General features: G+C 53.8%; 3 protein-coding genes across 3 annotated transcripts; 1 reads left to right on the top strand and 2 right to left on the bottom strand.

Moving 5' to 3' along the window:
• Window positions 1-162: 162 nt before the first annotated feature.
• Window positions 163-918, bottom strand: LRP88_02932 (acyl-CoA N-acyltransferase; the record flags this gene model as incomplete). The annotated part of the gene is made up of 2 exons (XM_083239567.1): window positions 163-551; window positions 615-918. 2 exons carry the CDS (start codon window positions 916-918, stop codon window positions 163-165), a joined length of 693 nt encoding a protein of 230 aa, XP_083104697.1.
• A 3,027-nt stretch (window positions 919-3,945) lies between these two features.
• LRP88_02931 (uncharacterized protein) lies at window positions 3,946-5,813 on the top strand (the record flags this gene model as incomplete). Its single annotated transcript, XM_083239566.1, has 4 exons — window positions 3,946-4,082; window positions 4,173-5,240; window positions 5,342-5,682; window positions 5,740-5,813. The coding sequence occupies 4 exons, from the start codon at window positions 3,946-3,948 to the stop codon at window positions 5,811-5,813; spliced, it is 1,620 nt and encodes a 539-aa protein (XP_083104696.1).
• A 526-nt stretch (window positions 5,814-6,339) lies between these two features.
• LRP88_02930 (SPX domain-containing protein) lies at window positions 6,340-7,929 on the bottom strand (the record flags this gene model as incomplete). The annotated part of the gene is made up of 4 exons (XM_083239565.1): window positions 6,340-7,287; window positions 7,346-7,542; window positions 7,618-7,818; window positions 7,878-7,929. 4 exons carry the CDS (start codon window positions 7,927-7,929, stop codon window positions 6,340-6,342), a joined length of 1,398 nt encoding a protein of 465 aa, XP_083104695.1.
• Between the last annotated feature and the right edge of the window lie 7,719 nt (window positions 7,930-15,648).

Below are 15,648 nucleotides of genomic sequence, written 5' to 3'. Positions count from 1 at the left end.
GAGGTAGAGCTTCGGTTAGGATTGATAGTCGGGTTCTCAGCGCCTGAAAGGTCAAAAGTGTGCAACTGAATTATCTTGGTGTCAGCGGTCGATAACTACCTAGGTACATGTTGCCTTCCAGTGTGATGTCCCCGGGCCTGGCCAAGCGGTCCTTTACTTGATTCACTCTCCCCTGAACATGATAACGCCACCATCCCAATCCTTCAATTCTCCAACATTGGCCCTCGCAACTTCGACATAGCCGAAACGGGAGTAAAAATCATCCAGGCCACGCAAGCCCACGAGCCAGGTGGCGACGCCGGCACGGTCGGCCTCTTGCAGTCCGGCACGGAGCAGCAAGGAACCGTAGCCACTGCCCTGCAATTCGGGCGAAACACCCAGGCTGGAGAGATACCAGGCGGAGCGACGGCGCGGAGAGTGCAGAACGGTGGGCTCAAGGGTGGCGAAGACACGGTCGTAGATGGTGACGCGGTGATGGTCGAGCCCGGGGATTGGGGCGATGTACGACTGGAGGTTGAGCAGAGACTGCATGAAGGGAGCAAGCCATGCGTCTTTGTGGAGTTGAGTTAGTAGTGTTCAAGTCAATGAGTGGGAGGAGAAGTGGCGATACATACAAGGAGATAGCCACCGCTCACGAAAAGAAAGGGACTCGGTTGGGCGGTGCCACCAAGAAAAGCCCACAGGCTTGACCTTTCCGTTTCCGTCGGAAGCATCGAGTATGGTGAGGACATACTCGGGCGTCCAGTAGCGCATCCAGAAGCGGCGGGAGATCCAGGTGTGGAAGGCGGTCGGGTCGACGGCACGGTCGGGAAACATGTAGTCGAGAAGGGTCTCGTTTGCAAAGCTCTGTGTGTAGAGAACGGCGGCGTCATCGACGTCGGAGAATGTTCCGGGGCGGATGCAGTACGTTGAGGGCATCTTGGCGAGTGGGGTTGGTGATGGTCTTAGGCGTCGATTTATGGTGTTGAGGGGTTGGGGCTGCTCTTGGCCGAGAACTCACGAGGCGTTGTCTGTATAATATCCTCAAGAGCGGTTTCGGAGGAAATAGATGAGTCTTTGCGCGCACAAACCAATAAGTCGAGTTTGTTTTTGCGAGATGCGTATTATGAGTTGACCAGTTCCTAGGTAGTGAGATCAACAATCATATCATGCATAAGTAGAAAACGCGTGCAATTGTAAGATGAGGCGTCCGTCACGCTAACAAGCCGGTCTTTGGAATGGACGTCAGAAAGCTTGAGTTCGATCAATTGGCTTCTAGACCATCAATTGAGTTGCGGGAAGGCGTCTTCTTTTTTCTATGGATGGATTTAAAATACAAAAAAAAGAGTGCGGTTGGTTTGGTTGGTTGATGATGGCGATTGGCCTCCACTGTCACCTGCCAGAATTGGATGGGATTCTCACCGGGTGAGTCAACGGTGTGAGATGCATATTGTAGGAAGGCAATATACATGGATTTTTTTTTTTTTGAAGTGGAAGAATGGGAGGCACTCAATTCAAACAATTCCTAGGTATTGAGGACAACTATCCTCTTGACTCCAAGTTTCAGCTGCTAATCATGGAGTTTCATCGTTGCTCCGTCCCACCGAGACTCAGCCGCAATTGTTACACAGCCATCGAGATAGAGCCTCCTGCAACTCAACTCAGCCCAATTGGCCAATGGATAAAAATAGAGTGAGCTTGCGTTTTACGAGACAGTAGCTTGACGTTTCCAAGGAACTTGCCGTCAGTTGATCCCGTATCTTGAAGTCTTTGTCATGTCGCTTCCATTAAGTGGAGATGATCGAGTCAAAAAAACGAGGTTTCCCGCATCTCGGCTCGTAAAAAAACGGCCCGGATGCCAAGATCATGGGATCTATCGAGGCAGGAATCCTTGTGGCTGAGAAAAGAAGTGAGGGTTTTCGTTTGGTGGAATAGGTACGTGATGCGCTAATAAGGAAAAAGAGTGATTTTTTGTTTGAATGAAATCAAGTTTGGCTCGTACTCGTTCCTAAAAAGACGCCAACACACTCGATGGAACCGAGAATTGAGGCAAGGTCGGAACCCGACTATGCATTGATCGCCGCTATTTGATTAAGGAACAATGAGGTCGTCTCATGCGTGCAGTAGCCAGTGATGAGTGGGCTAATATCTGCTTTCGCTTGCTTCCCCGAAAGAGCGGACGCTTCATGATGCAAGCATGCCATAAGCACCCGACGAGCTGGTAAGAATTAGAAGGTTCTGACAAGAAGAAACAGACGAAACCTGGGGAAGACGTGGGAATAACGTCGTCATGTTTGAGGATGCTTGATAAGTGCTTTGAAAATCAACGTGTCGAGATGCAGATCACTGTTACAGATCGCGATCGCTGTGGCCGTGGGTGGTTTATCTTGTCATCAGCTTGTCAGTCGCCCTGGCCGGGATACATAGTGCTTAGGCATGATTATCCATCACGCTTCTGGGCTCACACACACATTCGCTACGCGTATCCATCTGCCGTAGGGCCAGTCCCACTTGAGTGGTTTGCATCCACCCATGGCCTCACTGGGCTGAGAGGCCGTCACCTCAATGGCCAACCCAGGCCTCTCCACCCCCCAAACCCAACCCCCGGGGAATTTTAGATCGATGGATGGGGAAAACGCAATCCATTTGCTGGTAAAGGGAAAAAAAGGGAATCAGGGAGAACGAGGGAGGAGGAGCCAGAACCTTGCTTGGCTCGGACCGCTCGTGCGTGCTCTTGCAGCTCAGCGTAGCGGGTGGTCCATCAAATCCATGGATTGCAACCCGACTCTCCTACATACAGTACTAGCTATCCGTATTCCTGGGTTCATGGCTGCAAGTGCTTAATCCTGTCGGATGATGCCATGCTTATACCGCTCTAACTAATCGACTCTAGCTATCGCGACAGAGCTGCCATCATCATCAATCAGGGTGGAACTGGCTCTCGTTCTAGATCGTTTTGGGTAATATCAATTTTTTTTTTTTTGGTTTACCTCATCTCCCGTCGGCCTTCCTTTCTCAGCCTGCTGCGCATCTCCCCATACTCTTTCCCTTTCCTACCTAATCGCCGCACACTAGGTAGGTACGGCATGCAGTGGCAGGTGGCAGCCTTCCCTCTCCGCTTACCTACTACTGACCTAGGTACCTATCCTGCAATTAATTTTACCTCTGTTTTGCATTTTCCCTTTTTTTTTTTTTTTTTAATCTCTCTCCCACTTCCAACTTATTCCATATTCTTCCTAGCCTGACCTCTATTTTCTATTCCACCCCTGCCCATCTCCTTCTCCTGCTATCTGTCGTCACGAATTCCTTCTTTCACTCTCTCCAAAAACTGTTTACCTCATTCTTCCAAATCCACACTCAGCCTCGACTTGTGATCGACCGTCAGCAGCTGACTAACCCATTAGACGTCATTCCCGTCCCTGTCAATCATTTCCCCCGGACCCGGCCTGGCCTGGCCTGGTCTGGCCTCCACTACCGTCCTGGCAGCTGGAGCCCTGGGCATCCATCTCCCGGGCTGGCATCTGCAGCGGACGGGAAACTCCATCGCGGTGCCAGGCCCTGGGGTCCCGTCCTCGACGATATCGACAGACGGCGTCTTGGGGATGGGCCTTCCTTGATTTGCCTCATCCCTCAGACTCCCGTCGAGATATTTCAAATAGCCCTCGCCTCCCCCGTCCCCATGGCTTCCCTTCTCGTGTTCACCACTCATCCACTCATCCATCCATCTATCGATTCCAAATCTTCTGTACTCACAATATATATATATCACCGCTGATTATACATATTGCTACCTTATATCTCATCAACTGCCTCCTTGTCTGACATAATCCTGCCGTCCTGTCAGACCCCGTCAGCACTTACACCCAGCCAAGTCCAGGTACTTTACCTCCATACCAAAGAACCATATCTATACCCGCCTACACGGGTCACTCATCCTTCACCACGGATCGAAAAACGAGAAACATCATGTCTCGCTCCGTGTCTTCGTCACGGGGCTCCGAATCTCCAATGGAGCCCGAACGTGCTCATCGAGCCTGTGAAAAGTGCACTCGCACCAAAAAGAAGTGCGACAAGGCATTACCTGCATGCTCCCGTTGTACCAGGTGCGTAGACCTGTCCTGTTCCGCCCAATTCTCCTCTGCTGTACTCTCTCTCGCTTCTGGAATCCCGTACTGACCCGACCCATTCAATAGGCTCACCACCACGTGCTCCTATGATTTCATCTACACGGCACCGACAACCGCTGTCGTAGACCCGGGTTATCTCCTGGGATCCAAGGATACCTACGGCCCTGGTGTCTTTGACCCGGCCTTTGATGTATCCAGCACCATGATCATGTCGCTTCTGTCCTCACGCAACATTGCTTGGCGCGAGGCCACTGAGCGTTACTTTCAAACCATGAACCCCTGGCTCTCTGTCGTCCACCCGGAGCTCTTCGCTTTACGCGCTGATGCCATTGGTTCCGGCTCCGGCTCCGGGGCTGGCCCGAGCTCCGCCGCCGATGCGGGACCCCGGGACCCGGCCGTCGCCCTCCTCATTGTCTGCATGCAGCTCGTCTCTCAGTACGACGACGAGGCCGCTGCTGCCAGTACCAGCGTCAATGAAGGCAAGGATATGATGGAGATGCCTGCCTACCGCGCCGCAAAGCGCGTCCTCAGCGTCCTGCGTGGCCTTTCTGCTCCTAGCATCGAGCTTGTCCAGTGCACCATCCTGCTCGCCCTTTTCGAGTTTGGTCACGGCGACGTGCTGCGAGCCTATGTCACTATCGGCGATGCAAACACCATGGCTCTTGCCTTGCGCATCAGCCCCGGAAAGTACATCGAGGCCGAGCAGGACGCCCATGTCCCCTACGATGAGGAGGAGCGTCGCTGCGTCTACTGGAGCCTTCTCGTCCTCGATCGTCTCATCCACGTTGACTGCTCCCTTACCCGCATGCCGCTGCAGGTGCCCTCTCCTGCTGCTGATGATCTTCTCCCGACGACCAACCTGGTCTGGAACAATCAAAGCCAGCAGCCCGCTCGCGTCATTCAGCGCCACCCCGCGAGTGTTGCGCCCTCGGTGCCCCTGGGCCCCTTCCAGAGGAATTGCCAGTGCGCCATGCTCTATTCCAAGGCCTTCTCCCCCAGCCAGCCAGGTTCCGCTGATGCCCTACTCGATGACTTTGTCGAGCTCGACATCTCAACTCGCGCCCTCGTCGAGGCCATGGTCATGCAGCAATCTCGCTGGGGAGATTTTTATGAGTGCTTTGCGACCTGTACTTGGTAAGTGAACAAACTTACCCCTGAAGTCGCCTGCCTCAGACCGACTATGGCTTCCTCGCCCTCACCACATCACACTAACAAACACTCTTTCCACCGAAAAGCCTCCTCCTCTTCCTTTATTGTCGTCAGCTCCGTGCCGCCAACACCATGTCCGCCGCCACCCCCTTTTCTCCTTCTGCGGCTGCAGACGACATCGCCCCCAAGGCCATCGCTGGCCTCAACTTCACCATCCGTATCATCGCCGACACTACGACCGATCTCAACGACCAGCTCGCCCGTCGCCCGCACCTCCTGGGCCCCTGTTCTCCTGTCACTCCTTACTCGGCTTTCCACTGCCTCATGGTCCTCAGCCACTTTGAGCATCTCATCCCAGAGGCTGACACCAGGTTCCACAACATCTATTCGTCGTTGCACTTTTTTGCCAAGAGATGGGGCGTTGCAGGTGAGAACTAGCTACTTATCAGTAACGTAAAAATCAGCATCTAACCATGTTATTTAGGACAACTTGTCAGCAAGGTCGAGCTGTTCCTCGCAGAAGCCGATGGCGCTCAGTGGTGCTTCCTGAATGAGTGAGTGACAGCCTCAAAATGAACTACATCGACATCAATCCATATACTAACTTGATAATAGCTGAACGGACCCACATCACCGTCTTTCGCTCTCTACCTTTATGCTTGCGCGGTTCACTGTTGCACGAGTTACCAAGAGAATGGGCACGCAAATCGCTGATATTCAACAACTCAACTAAAGCTACGCCCTGAGGCTCATCATCATCGTTCCGCTAGCCGCTCAACCACCGCGAGGTTTCATCACAATCTATTCTCCGCCATCAAATCTGGTGCAACACAAAACAAAAGCGATGCATCGGTCAAAACAACGCTCGTATCATCAACAACGCATGTATGCTTCTTTTGCACTATCCGTTCAGAACTCGAACGGATCAACAACAACCACGCTTTCCACGTGGCATGCGCTCAACGCCAAACACCAACTCAATGAGTCCACATAAGTATATAAATCATGGTGCAGTCTTCTGGCACTGGTATCAACAACGGACGAGAAAAGAGAAATAAGGTTATGCCGCAACGTCAGCACGACGTCAGGGGGCGTTTCCCACGACAAGAATCAGCAGGATGCCGTTGAGGAGACAGGCCGAGATAAAGGCGACCCAGACCAACAGCTGATAAGGGAGTGACAGCGGGTCACGTCGATACAGTGTCATACCCAGAGCACTGCACGCAGAGAACAAACTGGCAACCACACCGACAGTGACACCAGCATCAACCTCGACACGAAGCCTATGTCGGCCCGTAGAGATAAGGGTGCCGGCGATGAGGAGTAGGAGATAGGATACGGCGAAGGAGCAGACGGTGCCCCAGAACAAGGTCTTTTCGCGATATCTGCTCGCCTCCTGTTGACCGAGGCTAGGGAGGGCGTAGTGGGTAGCATAACCAGTCGTAGGGAACCCGTCCGAGCTGGCGTATCCCCCTTCCTCGTCGGATTCGCTGTTGAAGGCGGTACTGGAGTACTGGTTCGGCGAGTGGTTGGCACCAAGGAGGGACTGTCGCTCTCCATGCCGGTTTGATTTGAACCAACCCTTGGCCTTTTCGAGGGAGCCCTTGAAAATATTGTGTAAATAGTCGAATCCCGGAAAGCTTGTATCGTCGTCTGGGTTAATATAAATTGCATATCCATCATCATCGCCGGCGCATTCGCTGCCATCGTCATATTCGTTCCAGTACTTGACCCGCTCTGGTATTTGGGGAGGCGGCAAGACATCAAATTCGGGGCGAGGCCGGCTAGACGGGCGTTCTGAAGGATGGGCGTTGGAGTTGTAAGAGGCGGCCAGCGAGTTGCGGCGATAGGATTGGGCCAAGGATTCAGGGGAGCTGGGCTCGCTCAGGACGGGGGCGGCGGCGTGAAGACTGCACGTAATTTCGTCATAGCGTTGTTGGAGGGGAGAAAAGTCGCGGCGAGTAAAACTCTTGGGATCCGAGAGGATGTTCTCGTACAGGCGGGTGCCGAGGGTCGTAGAGCCGGTCCATTTCTTCAGCCAAGTCAGTACACGCGAAACGAAGCATGGGGCGCAGTCGATGATGCCATACCTTGTACTTCTTGGTTATTTTGCGGAACGCGACAGTCTGGGCCTTGACGAAACGCTCCAGGGCCTGGATGTCGCCTCCGCAACGAAGCAGCTCCCGCTCGTACTTGGCAAATCTCCTCTGGTGCTTAATGGCCGAATCCTCCGTCATTTGGTCTTGGGGCTTGGAGGCCCATCGGTTGATGCTCTTGGCAAGGTGTTCTGGTGTTGGCTGTCAGCTTGGGGCATGTGATCGCGTGCCATGTCTCAATGGCACAAAGTGGCGATTGGGCATACCTAATCGCCGGGAGATCTCGTCGGCCTTGCTGCAGACGAAAAGATGCAGGCGCTCATGCTGCCGACCAAGCTCCATGTACAATCCATCCTCGAATCGCGTCAGGGCCTCGTCCTTGTGGCCGGGGATGGCCATGGCGGTGGCCTGGTCGCGAGTCGTATGTACTTTGATCTCATGCTTGAGCGAGTTGTAATCGAGGTTGTCTGGGTGGGAGAAATCCATGTTAGAACGAAGCACAGCAGGGCCGACATCGGGGACGTACGAAGACTCCATTCGGGAACGGATTCCCGCTCAAGATGCTGGCCAAACTTCATGTTTGGACCAGTATAAGCCAAGAGGCGTTGGGGCCAATTGGGGTCGGTGTATTCGGATAAAGGAATGGACGATCAAAATCGTCTCCCTCAAGCTACTCGCAATCGTTACCCCCCAATCCAATCGCAGAAGGATGCGACGCGCTGGGGAGGTCGGAGAGGAGCTCGCAGAGGGAGAATCGAGTCGGGATCAGCGGGAGGAGCGAGCGGAAGGTCTGCTGCTCAAGACCGGGCCAAACTGCGAGTACGGGGCGGCGCGAGGTTGCTTCTTATACTCTATATGATAAACGAGTCGTGAGCGGAATGGACGGTGGATGAAAAGCAAGACAAGATCGGTAAAATGGGCTCTTGTTTCTAAGGTGAAAACAGGAGCGCAAATAGAAAGCGGATTGGGTTGACAATTGGCTGGTTGGCGAGGAAAAAATGAGAGACCAGGCAGGGGATGAAAGGAACGAAGGCGTCCGAGTTCAACTGAGGCCCATGCGAAACTGGAGGGAACTGGGACTGGAAGAGACGGGGAATGACGTACGTACCCGATTGCTTTCCCCTGCTCGGGTTGAGACACAGCCCACCTCGAGATTTAGAGATTAAGGCCTGATCCTGACGATGGCGGCTGGATTGGATGGGATAGCCGGTAGGACGGCCGATGGGGCGCCGGGCAGGTCCCAAAAGCAACCTTTTAGGTGTCGTAAAGAGGCCGCCTCAGCAGGACCGGGGGAGAGGGAGTCTGTGCTTGTGGAGAGAGCCAGTTGAAGCCGGCTTGAATTGGTCAAAAACACAAGAGACCCCTGCGTGCGGGCGTTGTCTTGGCTTGTCTTGGCTGGCTTGGGGAGCTGCACACAGATGGCGTCTCTTATCAACAACTGCTTGATCCGTCTGGGGATAGATAATGGATATGTATGTAGGTAGGAACTTAATCCTCTCCTCTGACAAGGATGGCTGGTTGCTGATATGGAGATACCGATCGATAGATGGATGCTCCAGACAAAGAAGCAAGTCCGGGGAAAGATAAGAGGCAGCGCAGAGACGGTCAAGATTCACCACACCAGATGGGGCGCCAGACACAGATTTGATGCTGTGGTATTGTCTCGGGAGATTTCACCGTTTCAGGCAGAATCTTGGCTTATCAGATAGTCGCGACGCCAACGGCGATGCAATGCGCGTGATGCGATGAGATGAGATGCGGGCAGGCAAAAGAGGTCGAGACGGAATGAACCCTCGAAATTCCAAGCAAGCCAAAGCAGCGTCAACGAGACAAACGGTGTGTGACGGAGTGAGAGTGTGTGAGTGTCTGAGTGTAGGTGGGCGTGTCTTCTAGATTGATGATTGACACTCCTCCTGGTTCCAGAAACAAGAGTCAATCTCTCTGGCTTCAATCTTTGACGAGATGCTGCGTGAGGCTGGTTGTCGTGACGATGTCGACAAGAGGGCTTGAACCAAACAAGCTCGAGACAAAAAGGAAAAATAAAAAGAGGCCGCGTGGAAAGGGAAGCTTTTCAAGTTATATCCGAACCAAGGCCCAGCCATTCAGTCATACACTATCCGCCTCTATTCCTGTCTCGTCCAGTTCGACCACTCACCAGCTCGCGCTGGGCATGCATCGGCTGCACCCACACCAAGAAAGAAACATGGTGGCCATGATGCACTGCTGCACTATGTGCATCCGCTAAAAGCACAAAAGCACGAGCTTGCTTCCGCCACCCCGGTTAGCCTAGCCTGGCACGCCTGGGCCTGGGCGGATGGGGCGGGTGGGCTCTGGAGAGAGTGAGGGGCGAGAGTGTCAAGGGTCCCTTGAAGAGAATTGGTCTTATGTGGTCTTTCTCGCGTAACATTGGACAATTGGAGACTTGGAGAGATCGTCGAGGATCCCGCTGTACGGTCGGTGCATGCCTGCGGCGTGCACAGCATGTCGACGTCTGGATCGTTCAATTGCGTTGAGCCTCGGCACAAGTGCAACCGCCTGCATCGGAAGGAGGTATGAGGTGTGCACAAGGGCTAGGATAAGGCTTGCTTGCTAGCAGATAGCAAGCATCTGCTCTCGACTGCGCTGAGCTCAACCAACTGGCTGAGCTGCAACTTGCGCTGGTGGTGAAACTGTAAATGCAACTCTCTCAAGGCGGGTTAGCAATCCGCTGGAAGAAGGGAACTCACTCGACCGCCTGCACCTGCTGGGTAACTGGAGCAGGCTAGCCTGGCACCGGGCCCAGCGCTAGATGACGCTCTACACTCTGCTGGGTCCAGATAATGCCCGGCGTCAAAGCTCCCTCGTGGTGGTCCTCAGCACGGCTATCTCGTGGGAGGGGGATGAGTCGAACGACGATGTCAAGGTTAAGTTTCGCCATTGGGACTTCTAGTGGTTGATACTGCGGTGTAGGTAGGTACTTGGGAAATGGTTGATAAAGGGGAAGGAGTGACATGGCATGGCTTCCCTCCAAACAAGCCAACCGAGCCAACTACCGTGCGCAGAAAACGCCCCTTCCACGATTGCACCTCATAGCTGGCTTACAACACTGGCAAGCGCAAGCCCAGTACACACACCGATACGGGAAGGCGAGTCGGAGGGTGTGAGCTTGTTTCGATACGATGAGGGGTCAAGTGCCGATGCCCGGCCGAGTGATGTGTGGATGCTGTCATTCATCATCCATACACAGCTCAGCCTGAAGTTCCGAGCCGAATGGAAAGAGCAATGTCGTGATTCCTTCCTCACTCGTGCCATACTGCGCTGCAGTGTCGCAGCATCCAAAAGTTCATCAAGGGATCCACGCCGCCGGGTCTGGGTCTCTGTCACAGACACTCGCATCCATCCGCTGCATCCAATGCTGTGTAACACAGGCAGGCCCCCTGGCGTGGTATGCCAGACCCATCAGTACACGGCCAAGCACCTCGGCTGCACAGCACAACAGCAGAGCATGCATCATCGCTGTCACGTCGCCAATTCGGTCGTTGAAGTTGACTCTTATCAACTGCAACCCTGTGGCTGGTTGCTTTTCGAACCGAGACAGAAAGGACCTGGTGCCTGAGCTTCAGCAAGCCAAACACACACGCCTACAGTACATGGTACGCACACAGAAGGTTTTCGAAGCAACTAGCACCAACGGTTTACGCTCTGCAGCTCAGCTCATGGAAAACACCCCGGCCCAGGCGAAGAGAGCTAGAGATGAGCAGCAAGACGTCCTGCAAGGAATGGCCCAGACCCTACATACGACTCACTGCCCCCCTCGAAAGCCGGTGACGGCCTCAGTAGACGCAAGTCAGTCTTCGGTATGACGAGCATCTCCGAACCTCCCGAGTCATCAGAGAGTGTCACGTCTACAACCAAGTATGTAACCCGCCCTGGGTCGGATCCGTTGTCATTGGCAATAAACATGCCGTGACGAGCTCAAATCACCGGCAGTCGGTACACTCAAAACGGCTCCGTTGCAGACCAACGACCAGCCATCGTGGGAGAACCCAATCGAAGGGAGGAATTGAAGCCATCTCCAAACCCTTGTCAGCAGCCAGCATCCACCAGCCAACCATGGGTCAGAGAGCTGGGCACACATGGCAACTTGACCTATGAAGATCACTTGCGAGTCCCGGCGCTACTCTCAAGCTTGACTATTCACAGTCATCGGTTTGAAATTTTCAGCCTCCATCGTCGTCCCCTCCTCGTTCCTTTGCTTCGGCTCGACAAAAGTTGGCCCGGCCCCAGTCCGCAACATCCCCGAGATCCTAGACGAGAGAATTCAGATGGGTCCCACGGATGACGGGTATATGGACCCATGTCTCCATGGCTTCATGGGCTGGGGTTTACTTGGGGAGTCTGGGCAGCGCTCCCTCCGGCTACTTGCTCCGGATCAACCGAGTCTTTGCCATCATCGTACAGATTCAGAGTCCCACCGAGTGCCTTTAATCCCGGATTATGAGCTGTTCTCTGCTCATCACCCCAGCATGAAGACATCGATCGATTCTTGGTCCTCAGCCGTCGACCTGGCTCTGCATCTCGCTCTCCGTCATCTTGCTTATACCGGGGAATTTTAGCGTGTCAGGTCCTCCACTCCCCGTGGCTGCATGGGCCATGTGCTGGATTGACTGGCTCTGGGTCACCGAGCACCCAAGACAGGAAAGCTTGGCAGGGTCCCGCTCAATGCCCAGCCTGTGAGCAGCTGGGGGTGACAGGGGCCCGAAGAGGTTTTCTCTAGTTTGTCGGTTGGAGGCGCTCCAGAAATTCCTCTTGGGCCTTGCAGCCAGCGCAACTTGGCTCTTTGGAGCCGCTCCAGTGGAGTCCAGGTTAAACAAGAGAGTGAGCCCAACGAATCCACTCTCCGTCCCATCCACAAACTTTTGAATCACAGCAACCAACGCCAGGAACCATGGCCCATGCCTCGCAGAGACGCCCTATGTCAAAAACTCTTACTGCTGCGTTGCTCCCCGCTGCGGAGCCCCAGGGCGGAGTCTGAGATGACACTTGTTCGTCTCGAGATGAGAGCGAAGACGCGTCGCTGCATGGATCGGTCCAGATGGCTTCAAGTTTAACCACCAAAACAGCCAACGGTATGTGGGCAACGACAACGGTTAGCCGATAAGCAAATACGGAGCGCACCCGAGAGACTAGATTATCTCGTGCCCCATCGTTTGCGGCTCCAACTGGCCCCAGAATCCACTTGACCATACCAACTTGAACCGCAAACCGTCGGACCGGCAACTAACTTTCAACTACACGCGCAAAGGGTCTTTTTTCCCAAGTTCAAAGGGTCCTAGGGACCCCCTCGAGATGGGGACGGAAAATACGAATTTGCAAGCTTTTCTCCTTTCAGTGTCTGGACCTGACTATGGTACATGTCGTCGAAACGACTCGTCACAGACGATTGGTCGACCCATTGCGGTGGCCAACTATCTGTACGTAAATCTCGATGCGGATATGCCAAATTGGGATCTCGGTCTGGAAAACTGCATTTTGTCAGGCCTGCCCCTCATGCTCGTTAAGCCCTGCCGGTTCAGATGCCTGTCTTGAGGGCATCCCCGTCATGTACCCAGATCCACAACACGCCCATCATCTCGCTGCAAAACTTGCTGGTCTCATCACGTTGCGGCCCGTCACGGCGCTCCAGAACCCTGGGATCGCCCCCTTCCTCAGCCCTCTTCTGGGCTCCGGGCAGCTCGCCACCGTCGAGACCCTCTCCTCCAGGGGCCGAAGACCGAAGGAAGTTGATACAGGCCCACCGAGTACACAGTCTTGGTAAAATATCCGCTGCACAGACACGGATAGGCTCTGCAGGCACCGACATGCCGTGCCGTCAACCACGAGCCGTGGGCTTGGCTCTAAGTTGCGAGAATACGCGTTCCAAATCTGGTAATGGGTCACGCACACACCTCTGCGAGATCGGCCTTTACAACCGGGACTGAACTGGGCTGGGCTGGGACTGGGCTCTATCTGCACTGCAGTCATTCGAACGGGGCGCGACGGATAAAGCGGCCTGTAGTCGGTACTATAACTCGTCCTCGATGTGACAAGTAACGATGTTGGCGGCCGGCAGAACAAGCTTCAACTCGTGTGCGTCCTCAGCTGGCCCATGCTCGACAACCAAACAAGCCTTTCTGGCTGTATCATCCCTGACTTCAGGCTTGATACCCCTGTTCAAACGCCCTTCTGCCTAGCCTCCTAGCCCGTGCTGATCCCTCTGAGCCGGGCATCAGGTCACGCGACCACATGGATCGCTTCCATGTTTGTTGTAGCACAATCTCGGGTGATAGATACAACAGCCGCGGTCAGGACGAGAGGGGCCCTGGCAGATCATGACAACCCCAGCTCGAGCTTGAGGCTCAGCATAATTTCTCCGTGATTCCCAAAGCAGTCTTGTGCAGATGAGGGAACCACTGCGTCCGATACTCTCCCGCCTTCCATGCAGCTCAACACGAGGTGTGAGACATGGCCATGTACCTCAGGCTCCTCGCAATGGAACCTTTTAATCAGGATAAGGTATAGGCTAATTGCCAGTCAGAACTTTTGTTGAATCAAGCTTGATCAACACCGTCCAACGAGGCAGGGCTTCCTTCGTGACGACCCAGATGTATCTGACACGGGTCACCGCCGAACCGTGCTGAGACAAGGGGTGGCAGCACTGCCTCGTTCCCCATCTTTAATTTCTAACACAATTCCAGCCTATTCCTGCTGGTTTTCGACGCACTATCGCCATTGGTCGATTCGCATCCAACTTATCCTGGCTGCAGAGAACCTTGGCGTGCCTCGGCATTGGCCTAGGGTAACTGTTATCCGCGCCCAGTCCAATATCACCTCGACTCGACTTTCTCTGGTGGATCTACAAGTGTTCCCCTAGGGTCTCATCAGCGTGCGAGGTCAGTGTCGGGTAGCATTATCGATATGGTGCGTGCTGTGTCGCAACCAAGCTGTTTAAACATGCGCCTTCGGCGGCTGTAATGACGCGGCTTGTTGTGCAACAGAGCCGTCACAGGGCGGGATAACATCATAATCCCTGCACATGATGAATCTGGATACAGGCCAAGACCGGGAGCGTCCGCCCGTTCCTCTGGACTTGGTGGTATCAAGAGGGCGAAGTTAATATGCTGCGTCTTAGCCAAGTCCTCAAGTGCCCTGCCTTAACTTGCCATCAACATATTAAGACTTCTTATTTGCTCCCTATACTTGCAACCCAAGATCTGTGTCTCTTAGCTATACCGATTACAGAGTGTCCCCCTACCCCATGGACCATGGCCTATACTTCTTGCCGCTGCTACTTTAACCAGGGAGGTTATCACAAGAAGAAAAAGAGGCCGCATACGCAAATCCCGTCATTGGGCACAGGGTTAACCTGGGGCAAGCTGAATGGCTGGGTTGTGGCTAACCCAACACAAGATCAGCGACGGCTACTATCATACGGCCCTGGTGTGGCTACATATCTGCTTGAACACCACTGCCTGAGCCTGCATCTACAGATGACACTCCGAGATGGCCACACACATAAAAACCCACCAACTGCCGGCATATCCTTGACTAATGATGGCTCGTGCGATTGTGCTTGGGGGTTGGCCAGCACCCATGCCATGATCGAGTTGATACATCAACAAGTTACAGTGCGTGACCACGGAAAGTGACCAATACGAATGATAGGCGCCCTTCCGAGACATGGCGATGCCACCTGCCATGTTCATAATAGCACCTATGTTTCCCGAAGTCTCGGCCAAAAACGTCCCGTGCTTGACCGGTCGAGGTTCGTGCTTGTACCACCACTTGTTGGACAAGTCTTCTGCAAGTATGGCAGACTATCAACGACACAGGGAGTGTCCGCGCATTACAACCCAAAGGGACTACCCCAAACAAGTGGATATAGTCCTTATAGCATCTCGAGAGGCTTGCATGACCTTGCATTGCTGATCCCGAGTCCCCCCACCCCCTCTCATATGGATGGAGGAACAACATTGACAACCCTACCTCGACTCACTCAAACAAATCCAAGGCATGGCTGGGCTTGCTCAAGTCTCTTGTGGAAGTTTTGCCAACTAAACGTCGAGAAACGCAACACACTGAGAGTTTCAACGGAAGTCACATGGTACACGGTATAGTTGGCAAACATAACATTCATGAATGCTCCAACATGGGCAACTCTGTGCCTGTGAGTTCAGTGCTCTGTTCCAGTCTATAAACGCCAAAATGCATCAATATGCCACTGATCGAGTAGCTAGCCGTTATCCCCTGGTCATAACCGCCAATGCAATGCCATCATT

This window comes from Fusarium phalaenopsidis, assembly GCF_050370095.1.
Source record: "Fusarium phalaenopsidis strain FUZ10S chromosome Unknown contig_32286, whole genome shotgun sequence".
Taxonomy (NCBI): domain Eukaryota; kingdom Fungi; phylum Ascomycota; class Sordariomycetes; order Hypocreales; family Nectriaceae; genus Fusarium; species Fusarium phalaenopsidis.
Note: the sequence above shows the minus strand (reverse complement) of the source record. Positions and strands in the feature narration are given on the sequence as shown.